Source organism: Callorhinchus milii, unplaced genomic scaffold (genome assembly GCF_018977255.1).
Source record: "Callorhinchus milii isolate IMCB2004 unplaced genomic scaffold, IMCB_Cmil_1.0 Scaffold7, whole genome shotgun sequence".
Lineage (NCBI taxonomy): Eukaryota > Metazoa > Chordata > Chondrichthyes > Chimaeriformes > Callorhinchidae > Callorhinchus > Callorhinchus milii.
In genome coordinates, this window is record NW_024704748.1 from 7429982 (window position 1) to 7445383 (window position 15402).

At 40.6% G+C, this 15402-nt stretch overlaps 1 protein-coding gene and 1 long non-coding RNA gene across 2 annotated transcripts in view; both read right to left on the reverse strand.

The window, feature by feature from the left end:
- Positions 1-15402, reverse strand: part of LOC103182775 (nuclear-pore anchor-like) — a 168099-nt gene that overhangs the window by 79240 nt on the left and 73457 nt on the right. Inside the window, exons 59-63 of the mRNA XM_042336810.1 lie at positions 4424-4459; positions 2698-2724; positions 2477-2512; positions 2064-2099; positions 1650-1685 (exon numbers count right to left, since the gene is read on the reverse strand). Coding sequence (XP_042192744.1) covers positions 1650-1685; positions 2064-2099; positions 2477-2512; positions 2698-2724; positions 4424-4459 — 171 coding nt within the window. The remainder of the gene's footprint in view (positions 1-1649; positions 1686-2063; positions 2100-2476; positions 2513-2697; positions 2725-4423; positions 4460-15402) is intronic.
- On the reverse strand, positions 6416-10627 carry LOC103182512. Its single transcript, XR_488324.1, has 4 exons — positions 10615-10627; positions 9901-9936; positions 9379-9414; positions 6416-6435 (listed from the first exon to the last, which is right to left on the reverse strand). It is a non-coding gene; the product is annotated as an uncharacterized LOC103182512 (long non-coding RNA).

Here is a 15402-nt window from a genome sequence, read left to right on the forward strand (position 1 = left end):
CCCTTTCTCTCGTTCTACATTTAAAAAAATAAATTGGTCACTCAATCCACGGCTGTTTGTGGGATGTTGCTGTTTGCAATTGGCTGCCGCATTTCGCCCACAAAACAGTCACTCCACTTTACAGTGCATCCTGTGAAGCGCTTTGAGACGTCTCGAAGATGCGATAAGGCGCTATATCAAGGATTATTGCATTATTATTGTTATTGGCGTTTAAGAGAACAATCAGTCACTTGATCGATCAATAGCTTGATGTGTTGATCGATTGATTAACGATATCTTGATTAACGATCGATCCTTTGATTGATTAATGATGTTTTGCTTCGCTGGAAGGATATGTTGATTGGTTGCTTGATTGACTAATGATGTCTTGATTGATTATTGATTTCTTTCTCACTTGATCATTGACACTTGCTAGCTTCGTCGAAACATTGAACGACTGATTGAAACAATCTATACCCAAGAATTTACACGCGCACCATTTGTCTTTCATTTAGTTCAGAGATGATTTACAATCTACCAGAAAAACAACAACTTGCATTTACACCGTCCCCTTCACGCGGGATAGGGTCCCGGAGTTCTTGACGGTGGTGGAGTCTGATACCGAGCCAGGGGGAGAGCGAGGGAGCAGGAAGTGACCATAAGCACGATCAAAAAGTAAAGTCTTTAGGCGGGATTTGAAGGTGGGGAAGGAGGAAGGGTGGGAGTGGGGCCAAGTGGAGGGATCGAGAGAGAGTTCCAAAGTTTTGGGGCATAGGGGCTGAAGGCACGACTGCCAATGGTAGAGCGGGGGAGACGAAGCACAAACGGGGGGCCGGAGCCAGCCGAGCAGAGGCAACAGGTGGTGGAAGCGGTAGGGAAGCAGGCTGGAGAGGTAGGGAGGTGCCAGGGCACAAATAATTGGAAACTAGATCAATTTCCACTTACTTGTGGAAAGCTCAGCCCAAAAATAAAATTTAAAAGAATGAAACAGCGTAACAGTTTATTGTCGTGTTGGTTAAGCCTCTCTGTCCTCACCCACTGGGACTCCATCCCACATTCCCTCCGCTTCGCTCCTCCCTTGCCTCCTTCAAGACCCTCCTCGGTCATCCTCCTACCCTCCCCACCCTCAACCCCTCCTGATCCCAACCCACCCGTCAGCTCCGGTCCAAATCCCTGACTGACCAGCTCCCTGGGAAAGGCGTTGGGTAAATGTCATTTGTTGTATATATCCACCTTTTTCCCCCCAAAGATGGCATGTTCTTCAACTCGGAAATGTTGATAAGAATTAGGAGAAAAATATTTCACTTGTGACCTTCTTCTGGGTAAATCTCCCTTCCTCTTCGAGAAGCAGGAAGAGAGACATTGTGATTTTGTTTTTTTCTTTGACGATCAATTGATCGTCTTCAAGACACGATAAGGCGCTGTATCAAATACAAATAAATATAATACAAATAAATATATTAAAATTTATATAACGCAATGATTGTTATATAAAGATTAGCCGTGGATTGAAGTGACCAATGTATATATTTAAATATATTAATTTTTGAAGGGATTATTTCCTGAATTAATAATATTAATAATGGCATCATAAGTAGCTATATCAAATGCAAAAATTATTATTATATTATAATTATATTATATTATAATTATATTATAAATTCTCATACCTGTAGAACTCAAGAGTTCGTTCGAATTCTGCAATTCTAAATGTTAAAAACACACAATAATTGCAATTAATATCATGTGTGTAGAGTGAATTGACTGGATTTTGTGGGCAAAATAATAAACATTTGTTGTAAATATGCAATTATTGTAGTTATTAAATTATTTTAGACAGTATGAATAATAAGAATAACAATTAAATCAAATAATATTTTTTTACGTTTCTTATAAACTTGAAGTTCTTTTTCTGGTTAATAGGAGAAAAAGGATTACATATTGTTTTAAATAGACAGCATCTCAAATTGTTGATAGTACAAAGAACATTTCAGGTGACAGAATTTCATCATCAATAATATTAATAATGGCATCATAAGTAGCTATATCAAATGCAAAGATTATTATTATTATAATTCTCATACCTGTAGAACCCAACAATTCTTTCGAATTCTGCAATTCTAAATGTTAAAAACACACAATAATTGCAATTAATATCATGTGTGTAGAGTGAATTGACTGGATTTTGTGGGCAAAATAATAAACATTTGTTGTAAATATGCAACTATTGTAGTTATTAAATTATTTTAGACAGTATGAATAATAAGAATAACAATTAAATCAAATATTTTTTTTTACGTTTCTTATAATCTTGAAGTTCTTTTTCTGGTTAATAGGAGAAAAAGGATTACATATTGTTTTAAATAGACAGCATCTCAAATTGTTGATAGTATAAAGAACATTTCAGTTGACAGAATTTCATCATCAATAATATTAATAATGGCATCATAAGTAGCTACATCAAATGCAAAGATTATTATTATTATAATTCTCATACCTGTAGAACTCAACAATTCTTTCGAATTCTGCAATTCTAAATGTTAAAAACACACAATAATTGCAATTAATATCATGTGTGTAGAGTGAATTGACTGTATTTTGTGGGCAAAATAATAAATATTTATTATAAATGTGCAATTATTATTGTAGTTATTACATTTATTTTACACAGCATTAATAAGAAAAATAACAATTAAATCAAATAATTTTTTTTTTTACCTTTCTTAGTATCCTGAAGTTTCTTTTCTGGTTAATAGGAGAAATAGGGAATATATATATTTTTTAAAAAAAGACAGCATCTCAAATTGTTGATAGCGCAAAGCATTTTCAGTTGACAGAATTTCATCATCAATAATTATAATAATGGCGTGATATGGAGCTATTTCAAATGCAAAGTTTATTACTATAATTCTCATACCTGTAGAACTCAACAAATTCTGCCATTCTAAACGGTAAAAACGCACACAATAAAATGTGATTAATGACATTAATTTGAAAACGATCCATTTACAATTAGATCGACAGCAATATAATGTTAAGCATTTATGAGTCCATTTCAACAATTAAAGTAGAATTTTTATGATTGAATATAATAATAATCCTTGTATTTGATACAGCGCCTTATCGTGTCTTGAAGACGTCTCAAAGCGCTTCACAGGATACAGCGGAGTGACTGTATGTTTTTCTGGGCCAATTGCGCACAGCAACATCCCACAAAAACAGCCGCGGTCAGTCGTAATATAAATAATTTCGATCACATTCATTTATAAATGAATTACAATGTTGTAATATCATTCATAAGGGAGTGAGCGAGGTTGAACGTCTCATCCGAAGGACGGCTTTCCGACAATGCATCTCTCTCTCTCTCTCTCCCCCAGCCTGCGCTCTGTGTGTGTGTGTGTGTCTGTGTGCGGTGGGGGCTCGAACCCACAACCTTCTGACTCGGAAGTGAGAGAGCGAGCGACTGAGCTGAGAATTTTTTAAAAAAAATAATTGTAATTAATATATTTTTTGTACCTTTCTTTTTCGCTCGCCGTATATCTTCTGTGGAGGTTATAATTTCAGCGTAGAAGCAGTTTTGTTTTTTTGTGGGGGTGGGGAATACTTGCCAGACAGCGCTCTCAATGGCAAGCTGTGTGGTTTTAGCTGGTTAGACTCCAGGAGTTAACCCACCAACGCACACTCTGAGTTCCCCGAGGGCCTTAGCTCGCGGCCACCTGCGCCTAATACTCTCTGGAATTTGGTATAATTAGCAAGATGACGGAGAGAGTGAGTGCGCATTGCATCCCAGCAATCTATCTCTGGGATTTCCATGTGTAGGTGGGATGCATGGAATTCTCAGTTCGATTTGGAGACTCTTAAGCACGGTGATGGGTTTCTGCGTGTGTTGTTGCTGATTTTATTGAAGTTATAGGGTAGCTACAGAGAAACTATTTCCTTGGGTGGGTGGGTGGGGGGGGAATCCAGAACAAGGGGGGGCATCATCTTAAAATTAGAGCTGGGCCATTTAGGAGTGAAATCAGGAGGCAGTTTTTCACCCAAAGAGTAGTGGGAATCTGGAACTCTCTCACTCCCCCAAAAGGCTGTGGATTATGGTTGGATCCATTCACATTATCAAGACTGGGGTGGATAGATAATAATAATAAATAATAATCCTTGCATTTGATATAGTGCCTTATCACATCTTCAAGATGTCTCAAAGAGCTTCACAGTGTAAAGTGGAGTGACTGTACCTTTTGTGGGTGAAACGCGACAACCAATAGCGCACAGCTGCGTCCCACAAACAGCCGTGGATTGAGAGACCAAATTATTAGATATTTGTTAGGTCAGGGTATCAAGGGATATGGGGCATGGGTACAGATGATCTTATAGAATAGCGGAAGAGGCTCGAGGGGCTGAATGGCCTCCTCCTGTTCCTGTTTCTAAGTTGTTCGTGTTCCCTTACCTTTCTGTTTCAGCAATTGTTGACAATTCTTCAGTTCTGCAAACATACAGTATATTTTAAAAAAGATAAATTTTTGATAACATTTATGAGTCCTCCCTCCCTCACTCCCTCATTTAAGGTTCTGTCTCAAGACCTCTTTGACCCCATTTTCAGCTATCTCCCCGCAGACTCTCTCTCTCTCACACACACACACACACACACACAGACCGCTTCCCCCTTGTCTAAGTCAAGAGTGCTTTATGACTCCTTCCTGACGTGACAGGCATATTTAAATGTATAATAATAATAATCTTTGCATTTGTCTTCAAGACAATCTCAAAGCACTTGACAGCATATACTGTAAAAGATTGAGTGACCAAATTATTATTTTTTTTTGAAGGAATTATTACACCCGGGAAAGCGATCCGCAATCGTAAACAAGAGTAAACAGTGAGTGTGGAGTAAGGAAACTTGCCCAATGTCTCACGCTGACCCGCCCGGGAATTGAACCCAGGTCCTCTCGCTTGCGAGGTGAGTGCTCTAATCGCTGAGCTACAGGACTCCAACATCAGGGAGGGGGGGGATAAGGATTCCTGAGGCAGCATATCCCCACTCCCTCCTGTTCTCTCGACTTTCTGGAGCTAAATCACCGCCATCTTTGCCCGGTTTCATTGCCTCCCCATTCCTCAGGGAATTAAGTTCAAAACCCTCATCCTCACCATCAAAGCCCTCCACAGTCTTGCTCCACCCACCGCACCTCTCCGACCTCCTAACCCCTGGAACTCTATTCTGCAATCCCTCTGGCTCACTCCCAGCCCCCCATTCCATCTCTTGCCACCTTCAAGTCCTGTCTGAAGACCCTCCTCTTCGACCGTGCCTTCAGCCACCCCCACCTCGCCTTCTCCCAGCTCGAGTCCAAAAAACCCTGATCATACAGCACCCTGGGACGTCTTTCCAATGTGAAGGGCACTGTACAATGTAATTTGCTGCTGCCATGTTTTGAAAATGTTCATCTGGATTTTATCTGCTGTTTTTGAGATGTTTTAGTGTATATATTAAAATTATATATTTACAAAATGTTCAAATATGTAATGTGACACTAGAGAATCATTTTCTATCTCTCGTTCGTTTCATACCTTCAATTTTTGTTTTCATTTCATTATCTGTCAAACCATATTGGCAAAGGTTTACAAATAATAATGATAACAATCCTTGCATTTGATAAAACGCCTCATCACGTCTTTGAGATGTCTCAAAGCGCTTCACAGAATATACTGCTAAGTGGATTGACTGTGTGTTTTGTGGGCGAAACGCGGCAGCCAATTGCGCACAGTAGCGTCCCACAAACAGTCATGGTTTGAGTGACCAATTTAGCGTCATTATTTTTTAAGATTTTATTATCCCTGGAAAAGCGATCTGCCAATCGACTAACAACCGGGTTCCTACTTACTACTAGATAAACAGAGGCGTGTGTGTGTGTGTGTGTGGAGTAAGGAAACTTGCCCAATGTTTTGCCCTGACCCACCCTGGTCTCTCGCTTGCGAGGCGAGTGCACTAACCACTGAGCTACAGGACTTAATAAATACTGTATCCCGAGATATTATTATATCCTAACAGAAATCTATCCAATTTGTTCTTGAATGAATGAACGCTTTCAGTATGTTTTTTTTGTTTGGAGAGTGTTGATAAAAGCTTATTCTTTTACCCATCTGACATAATTTTTCTTCTGTTAGTTTTTTTTAGTTGGTGAATTTTTCTTCTGTTAGTTTTTTTTAGAAATTGAGAGAGAGAGAGAGAGAGAGAGCGAGAGCGAGAGAAAGAGTGAGAAATGGAATCAACAGCGTTTATCAAAGCACAGCCATTGACGGAGCTGGGTTGGTGAACGAGACAGAGAGGGGGGTGGAATGGGGCGGGAGAAACAGGGAGGGAGAGAGGGAGGGAGGGAGGGAAGAAGGGAAAAGAGAGAGAGAGGGAGGGAAGGAGAATCAATTTCTGACCCAGTTCTTCCAGTTTTTCATTCATTTTTTGTAGTTCTGTCAAAGGAAAAAAAAGATTATCTTAATTATTAGTTGAATAAAACATCATCAACATCAGTGGAGTGGCGTCCTGTACCTCAGTGATTAGGGCACTTGCCTCACAAGCAAGAGGACCCGGGGTCTATTCCCGGGTGGTCAGGGTGAATCGTTGGGCAAGTTTCCTTACTCCACACACACGCATACGCCTCTGTTTACTTAGTAGTAAGTAGAAACCCGGTTGTTAAGTCAATTGGGGGATCGCTTTTCCGGGGGTAATAAACCCTTCAAAAAAATAAAAATAAATTGGTCACTCAATCCACGACTGTTTGCGGGACGTCACTGAACGCAATTGGTTGCTGAGGTTCCCCACAAAATATACAGTCAATTCACTTCACAGTATATTCTGTGAAGGGTTTTGAGACATTTCGAAGCATGAAAAGGCGCTACATCAAATGCAAGGATTATTATTATTAACATCAACAATATTAAAGCTTTTTTTTGTGATTACCTGGATTGGATTTTGGATTCAATAGCTCTAGGGACATAATAATAAAAAAATAACAGCAATAATATAATTTTAAAATATAAAATATGCTCTGAGAGGGAGAGAAACGTCCTTTTTTTTTTGCCGACAGCGTTCGTGGGAGATCTTTAACATTTGCCCTGAACAGGGCACAGACGGGGAGGGGGGGTTGGAGGAGAGTGAGTGAGGTTTTAACGTCTCATCCGACAATGCTCTGCTCCCTCCATTCCCCCCAGCGCTACCCTGGAGCATCATCTTAAACTATATAAGTTCCGTGTCCCCGATGTGTGTGCGCGTGGGGGACTCGAACTCACAATCTTCTCGGAGGCAAGAGAATGAGCAACTGAGCCACAGGCTGACTGACGCACAAAAGTCAAATATAGCATTATATTTTTGAGTCCTGTAGCTCACTGGTTAGAGCACTTGCCTCGCAAGCGAGAGAACCTGGGTTCTATTCGTGGGCAGGGCCAAACATTGGGCAAGTAATAATACTAATAATTTAATAATAACAATAAGTTTTCTTAGTCCACACGCCTCTGTTTATTTCGCAGTAGATAGGAACACCGTTGTTAGTCGATTGGTGGATCGCTTTTCCAGGGGTAATAGTCTCTTAAAAAAATAATAATAATGCTGAATTGGTCGCTTAAAGCATGACTGTTTGTGGGACACTGCTGTGCGCAATTGACTGCTGAGTTCCGTCCACAAAATATAGTGTCAATTCACTTTATAGTTTATTCTGTGAAGCGCTTTGAGAAGTCTCGAAGACGTAATAAGGCGCCATATCAAATGCAAGGATTATTATTGTTGTATGTTACCTTACCTTTCTCCATTTGAACCAAAGCTTCTCCTTTTGAAAAAAAAATTTCAAACCTCATATGTTTACACCAATTTGTGTGCGCATGAAAACACCCACAAATAGCTTTAAACGTCAAAAGAAAAACTTTGTTTTACCTGCAATGTTGAGAGCACTTTGGCAATCAAGTAACTCTAAAAATATACATATAGATATATATATAAGAAAACTGAATTTATATAACTGTATAATATTGCTACATATGATTTATAAAATAATAAAAAATAATCATTTGATTTAGCACCTTATCATGTTGAGACTTCTCAAAAGCGCTACACCGAATACACTATAAAGCGAATTGACTGCATATTCTGTGGGCGAAACATGGCAGCCAATTGCGCACAGCAGTGTCCCACAAACAGTCGTGGATTGAGTGACCAATTTTTTTTAAGGGATTATTACTCCCGGAAAAGCGATCTGCCAATCGACTAACACCTGGGTTCCTACCGATTGCTCGGTAAACAGAGGTGTGTGTGTGTTTGTGGAGTAAAGTAACTTGCCCGATGTCTCGCTCTGACCGGGAATGAAATCCAGGGCCACTCGCTTGCGAGGCGAGTGCTCCAACCACTAAATTACAGGACTCCTGAATATATCCACTGAACTAAATTTATTTATTTGGCGTCTCTGACAATGCAGTGCTCTCCCTCTCTGCCCCCAGAGCTGCGCTGGAGTGTCAGCTTAGACTATATGAGTTCCGAGTCCCCGACGTATGTGCGTGCATGTGTTTGGGGGGAGGGGAGGCTCGAACCTACAACCTTGTGACTCAGAGACGAGAGAGAGAGAGCGACTGAGACACAGGCTGAGAGAGACAGACACACACACACAGAGATATAAACAAACAATAGAATACATGGTTTGTTAACCAGAGAAGGCTTTAAACAGAAAATTCACCCGAGTCTCTCTCCGCTATTTTGTTTTCTGCAATACAAAATAAATGTAGAATTAATATCAATTCACAAACCAATTCTTTCAAGACTACCTCACTTCATGCCCTGGCACCTCCCCACTTCTCCGACCTGCTTACCCATCACCCAGTGCCTCCGCTCGGCTGGCTCCGGCCTCCTGTTTGTCCCTGGTTCACTCCGTTCCACCATTGGTGGCCGTGCCTTTAACCACTTGACCCCCGAAACTCTGGAACTCTCTCCCTCGATCCCTCCACCTTGCCCCCTCCCTCCCTCCAAATTATAATAATCCTTGCATTTAATATAACGCCCGATTACATCTTTGTGACGTCTCAAAGCGCTTCGCAGAATATACTGTAAAGTGAATTGACTGTATATTTTGTGTGCAAAAAGCGGCAGCCAATTACGCACAGCAGCGTCCCACAAACAGTCGTGGATTGAGTAACAACTATTTTTTTAAGGGATTATTACCCCCGAAAAAGCGTTCCCCCATTGACTAACAACCGGGTTCCTACTTACTGCTAGGTAAACTGAGTTTGTGTGTGGAGTAAGGAAACTTGCCCAACTTTTCACCCTGACCCGCCTGGGAATTGAACCCACGTTCTCTAAAATGATGAAATGTGAACGGAAAATAGTCAGTGTCAACCATTTTTTATGAATGAAAATCAAGATGCTTTTATTACCTCTTTGTTTCAGTGCTTCCTGGCATTTGTTTAACTCTGCAAGACAAATCAGATTTTATCTGGGGAATTGTCAGCCAGGACACCAGGAGAGAGAGAGAGAGAGAGAGAAAGACAGAGAAAAATAGAGAGAGAGAGAAACTCCCTTTACTTTTCCCGACAGCGCCACAGGGATCATTACACTCCGGCCACTTGATGTTTAACATTTCGAGCGAAATCAGCGTCAAGAAAATAAAAAATGTTCACCTATCACTTTATCAGAAAGTGCTTTTTCTGTTAAAAAATAATCAAATACAATAATTAATAATAATAATCCTTACATTTGACACGGCGCCTTATCACCAGAGAGAGAGGGAGGTCGTCACAAAGTGCTTTGCGGGATTTTTCACTTTGAAGTGTAGTGACTGTGCGTTTTGCGTACAGTGACATCCCCACAAACAGCTGTGAAGTGAGCGAGCGACTCCACCCCCCCATTACTATTAATAGTTTATTAATAATTAGTTTAATAAAGTCTTCGCAAACTACCTGCTGCTTTTAGAATTTCTTGACGGTTTGCTAATTCTGGGGGAGAAAAAAATCTAATGAAATAATAATAATAATTCTTGCATTTGATATAGCGCCTTATCACGTCTTCGAAGCGCCTCAAAGCGCTTCACAGGATATACTGTAAAGTGGAGTGACTGTAGATTTGTGGGCGAAACATGGCAGCCAATTGCACACAGTAAAGAGTCCCACAAACAATGGTAGATTGAGTGACCAATTTCTTTTTCTTTTAAAGGATTATTACCCCCAGAAAAGCGATCCACCAATCGACTAACAACTGGGTTTCTATTTACTGCAAGGTAAACAGAGGTGTGTGTGTGTACGTGTGTGTGTGTAGTAAGGAAACTTGCCCAACGTTTCACCCTGCCTGGGAATCGAACCTGGGTCCTCTCGCTTGCAAAGGGATTGCTCCAACCATTAAGCTACAAGATTCCTGATTATATCCACTGAACAAAATTTGGCGTCTCTGACAATGCAGTGCTCCCCCTCTCTGCCCCCAGCACTGCAGCGTCAGCTTAGACGATATGAGTTCCGAATTTCCGACGTGTGTGTGTGTATGTGTGTATGTATGTGAGACAGGCTGAGAGAGACACACCCACGGAGACACACACCCACACACACACACTTGAACCATACTGAACTTGAACAAACGGTATGGTATTGGTAACCAGAGAAAGCTTTAAACAGAAAATTCACCCGAGTCTCCCTCCGTTATTTTGTTTTCTGCAATACAAAAATATAGAATTAATATCGAATCACAAACTAATTCTTGCAAGGCTATCTGACTTCATGCCCTGGCACCTCCCCACTTCTCCGACCTGCTTACCCATCACCCAGTGCCTCCGCTCGGCTGGCTCCGGCCTCCTGTTTGTCCCTGGTTCACTCTGTTCCACCATCGATGGCCGTGCCTTTAACCACTACACCCCCGAAACTCTGGAACTCTCTCCTTCGATCCCTCCGCCTTGCCCGCCCCCTCCCTCCCTCCCTTCAAATAATAATAATCCTTGCCTTTAATATAACGCATGATCACGTCTTTGAGACGTCTCAAAGCACTTTGCAAAATATACTGTAAAGTGAATTCACTGTATATTTTGTGGGCGAAACGCGGCAGGCAATTGTGCACAGCAGCGTCCCACAAACATTCGTGGATTCATTGACAACATTATCATTTTTTTAAGGGATTATTACCCCCGGAAAAGCGATCCCCCAATCGACTTACAACCGGATTCCTACTTACTCACAACAAAGTTGTGGAGTCCTGTAGCTCAGTGGTTAGAGCACTCGCTTTGCAAGTGAGGGACCTGAGTTCAATTCCAGGCACAGGGCGAAACCTTGGGCAAGTTTCCTTACTCCACACGCCTAATAATAATCCCTCCAAAACCAAAAACAATAATAAATTGGTCATTTTCAATCTACGACTGTTTGTGGGACACTGCTGTGCGTAATTGGCTGTCGTGTTCGCCCACAAATATAGTCAATTCACTTTACAGTATATTCTATGAAGTGCTTTGGGACGTCTAGAAGATGTGAAAAGCGCTATATCAAATTCAAGGATTATTATTATTATTATTATTATTATTACTGCTAGGTAAACAGAGTTTGTGTGTGGAGTAAGGAAACTTGCCCAACGTTTCACCCTGACCCGCCTGGGAATTGAACCCAGGTTCTCTAAAATGATGAAATGTGAACGGAAAATAGTCAGTGTCAACCTTTTCTTCATGAATGAAAATCAAGATGCTTTTATTACCTCTTTGGTTCAGTGCTTCCTGGCATTTGGTTAACTCTGCGAAACAAATCAAGTCGTTTATGGGGGGATTTTATCTGGGGGATTGTCGGCCAGAACACCGGGGGAGAGAGAGAAAGAGAGAAACTCTCTTTTCTTTACCCAACAGCACCGCAGAGATGTTTAATGTCCAGCCACTTGACGTTTAACATTTAGAGAAAATTCAAAGCGTCAAGAAAATAAAAAATGTTTACCTTTCACTTTATCAGAAAGTGCTTCATCTGTTCAAAAAGATTTAAATATAATAATTATTAATAATAATCATCCTCTCGTTAGCCTTATCACGTCGGCAGGGATTGAGGATGTCCCCGCAAACAGCCGTGAAGTGAGTGAGTGACTCCACTCCCCATTATTATTAATAGTTTTATTAATAATTAGCATTCTTGTAAAGTCTTCACAAACTACCTGCTGCTTTTAGAATTTCTTGACTGTTTGCAAATTCTAGGGGAGAAAGATACAGAAAGATATTGCATTTGATATAGCTCCTTATCACGTCTTCGAAGCGCCTCAAAGTGCTTCACAGGATATAATGTAAAGTGGAGTGACTGTATATTTGTTGGCAAAACCCGCAGCCAATTGTACACAGCAGAGTCCCACAAACAGTGACCAATTTATTTTTCTTTTAAGGGATTATTTCCCCCAGAAAAGCAATCTGCCAATCGACTAACAACCGGGTTCCTACTTATTGCTAAGTAAACTGAGGTGTGTATGTGTGGAGTAAGGAAACTTGCCCAAGGTTTCGCCCTGACCAGCCCGGGAATCAAACCCAGGTCCTCTCGCTTGCGAGGCGAGTTCTTTAACCACTGAGCTCCGTTGATGATATTGTTGATGTTGTGAACACATACCTGCATCTTTCATTGCTACAATTTCATCTATAAAGTAAGGATTGAAACCATTTTGTCAAGATGCTGCAAATTAGCAAATAATAACAATAATCCTAATAATAATGATCCCGCATTTGATATAGCTCCTTATCGCTTTGCCCACAAAAAAATAGAGTGAATTTACTTTAAAGTATATCCCGTGATATACTTTAATATCACGGGATATACTTTAAAGTGAAGCATTTGAGAAGTCTCGAAGACGTGATAAAGCGCTGTATCAAATGTGAGTATTATTATTACTATGATGTTGGAAGGCCGTCTCAAAGACAAGACTTCGGACACACAATGAAACCCGTCACGAGATGACATTTTTTTTAACTGATAAATAATTGTGATATTAAACTATAAAAAGTCTTTTTTTGTACCTGATTTGTTCAGAGCATTCTTGTAGTCATTCAGTTCTGGTGTTTTTTATAACCCCCGAAAAAATAAATTCAAACAATTAGTTTGATGTCATTTAAAGCAACCGATTTGGACACACTCAGTCGCTCGCTTGCTCATTCACTCACAGACACACACTCACGCACACACCTACGTCAGAAACTCGGAAATTATATAGTCTAAGATAATGCTCCAGTGCAGCGCTGGGGGGAGGGAGAGAGAGCGCTGGATTGTCGGAGATGCCGTCCTTCGAACGAGACGATAAACCTCATTCCCTCACTCCCCGTCTGTGCCCTGTTCAGGACGGATGTTAAAGATCTCCCGCGGTGTTGTCAGGAAAAGAGAAGTGAGTTTCTCCCTCTCTCCCAGTGTCCTGGCTGACAATCCCCCAGGTAAAATCGCTCATTCGCTCTAAAGTAAATTGGCTGTATATTTTTTTGTGGGCTGTTTGCGAAACCCACAGTCGTTACACTTCACGTTGAAAAATCCTGCAAAGCGCTATTGAAATTAAGGATTATTATTATTATTTACCAGTAATTTTCTCTTGTAATTGATTTTCTTGAAAAGCAAACAAATTTGGGTCAAACATGACACAAACACAAGATTGAGAAGATGGCTCATTGCCCCAAATCAGGGTTATTTTTTGGTTTATTGCAAACTAGTTTTCAAACGAAAATAAAATATACATTTCTTCCTACCAGTTGATTTCACATACTTTTCATATTCTGTGAATAAAAACATATAATCAATAATGATCTTTTCATTTGATTTCGCCCACAAAATATACAGTCAATTCACTTTACAGTATATTCTGTGAAGCGCTTTGAGGCATCTCGAAGACATGATAAGGCACTATATCAAATGCAAGGAGGTATTTTAATATATAACAATATCAACATCATCAATATCAACATAGAATCATAGAATATTACAGCACAGAAGGAGGCCATTCAGCCCATCGTGTCTGTCTTTGAAAGAGCTACCCAATCAGTCCCACCCGCCCCATTCTTTCTCCATATCCTTGCAAAGCACCTGTCCGATTCCCTTTTGAAAGTTATTATTGAATCTGTTTCCACCACCCTTTCAGGCAGTGAGTTACAAACTATGTGAAAAAAATGTCTCCTTGTCTGGTGTCCCCTCTGGTTCTTTTGCCAATTATCTTAAATCTATGTGCCCTGGTTACTGATCCACCCACTCGCCAGAGGAAACAGTTTCTCCCTTTTTTACTCTAAACCCCTCATATTTGTGAACGCCTCTATTAAATCTCCCCTTAACCTTCTCTGCTACAAGAAGAACATTATCAAAATCAACATAATCAACCGTTAGTCAATTGGTGGATCACGTTTCCAGGGTTAATAATCCCTTCAAAAACATAAAATAATAATAATAATTCGGTCACTCAATCAATGACTGTTTGTGGGAAACTGCAGTGCGCAATTGGCTGCCGTATTTCTCCCACAAAATATACAGTCACTACACTTTACAGTGTATCCTGTGAATCGCTTTGAGATGTCTCGGAGATGTGACAAATGCAAATGCAACGATTATTATGATTGTTATAACATCATCACCATCAACTTTATCAACATGAATGTATACCAATCGTTTTTGCTTCCAGTAATCTTTCTGTGAAATGTAATCAGAGGATCACAAGATTGAAGTTCAGATGAAGAAAGCCAATTCCTCCCTCTCTTTGCTCCTCTCCATCCGATCTAATTCCCTCCAAAACATCCACCCCAACAAATCCTCCCCATCACAGCATCGAGATGCTTTTAAAACCTTAATTCACCCCCCTTCCGAGGTAACCTTATTCCTCTTGTTAATTCCCCCCCACCCCCCACCACGCCTTTCCTGGGTAGGAAAATAGGAACAGGAGGAGGCCAAACTCCAATTACCCACCTTTGCCCCATATCCTTTGATACCTTGACCTAACAAATATCTATCCACCTCAGTCATGAAAATAATAATAATCATTTGATACAGCGCTTTATCACGTCTTAGAGACGGCTCAAAGCGTTTCACAGAAAATACTGTAAAATGAATTGACTGCATATTTTGGGGGCGAAACACAGCAGCCAATTGCGTACAGCAGCGTCCCATAAACAGTCGCGGATTGAAGTGACCAATTTATTATTATTATTTTTTGAAGGAATTATTACCCCCCAGAAAAGCGATCCATCCACCAATCGACTAACAACCGGGTTCGTACTCAGTGCTAGGTAAACAGAGACGTGTGGAATAAGGAAACTTGCCCAACATTTTGTTCTGCCAGGAATCAAACCCAGGTCTCTCGCTTGCAAGGCAAGTGCTCTAACCACTGAGCTGCAGGACGCCACAAGTTGTGAATGGATCCAAAGCCTTTTGGGGGAGAGAGTTCCAGATTCCCACTAACCTTTGGGTGACAAACTGCTTTCTGATTTCACTCCTACTTCCAAT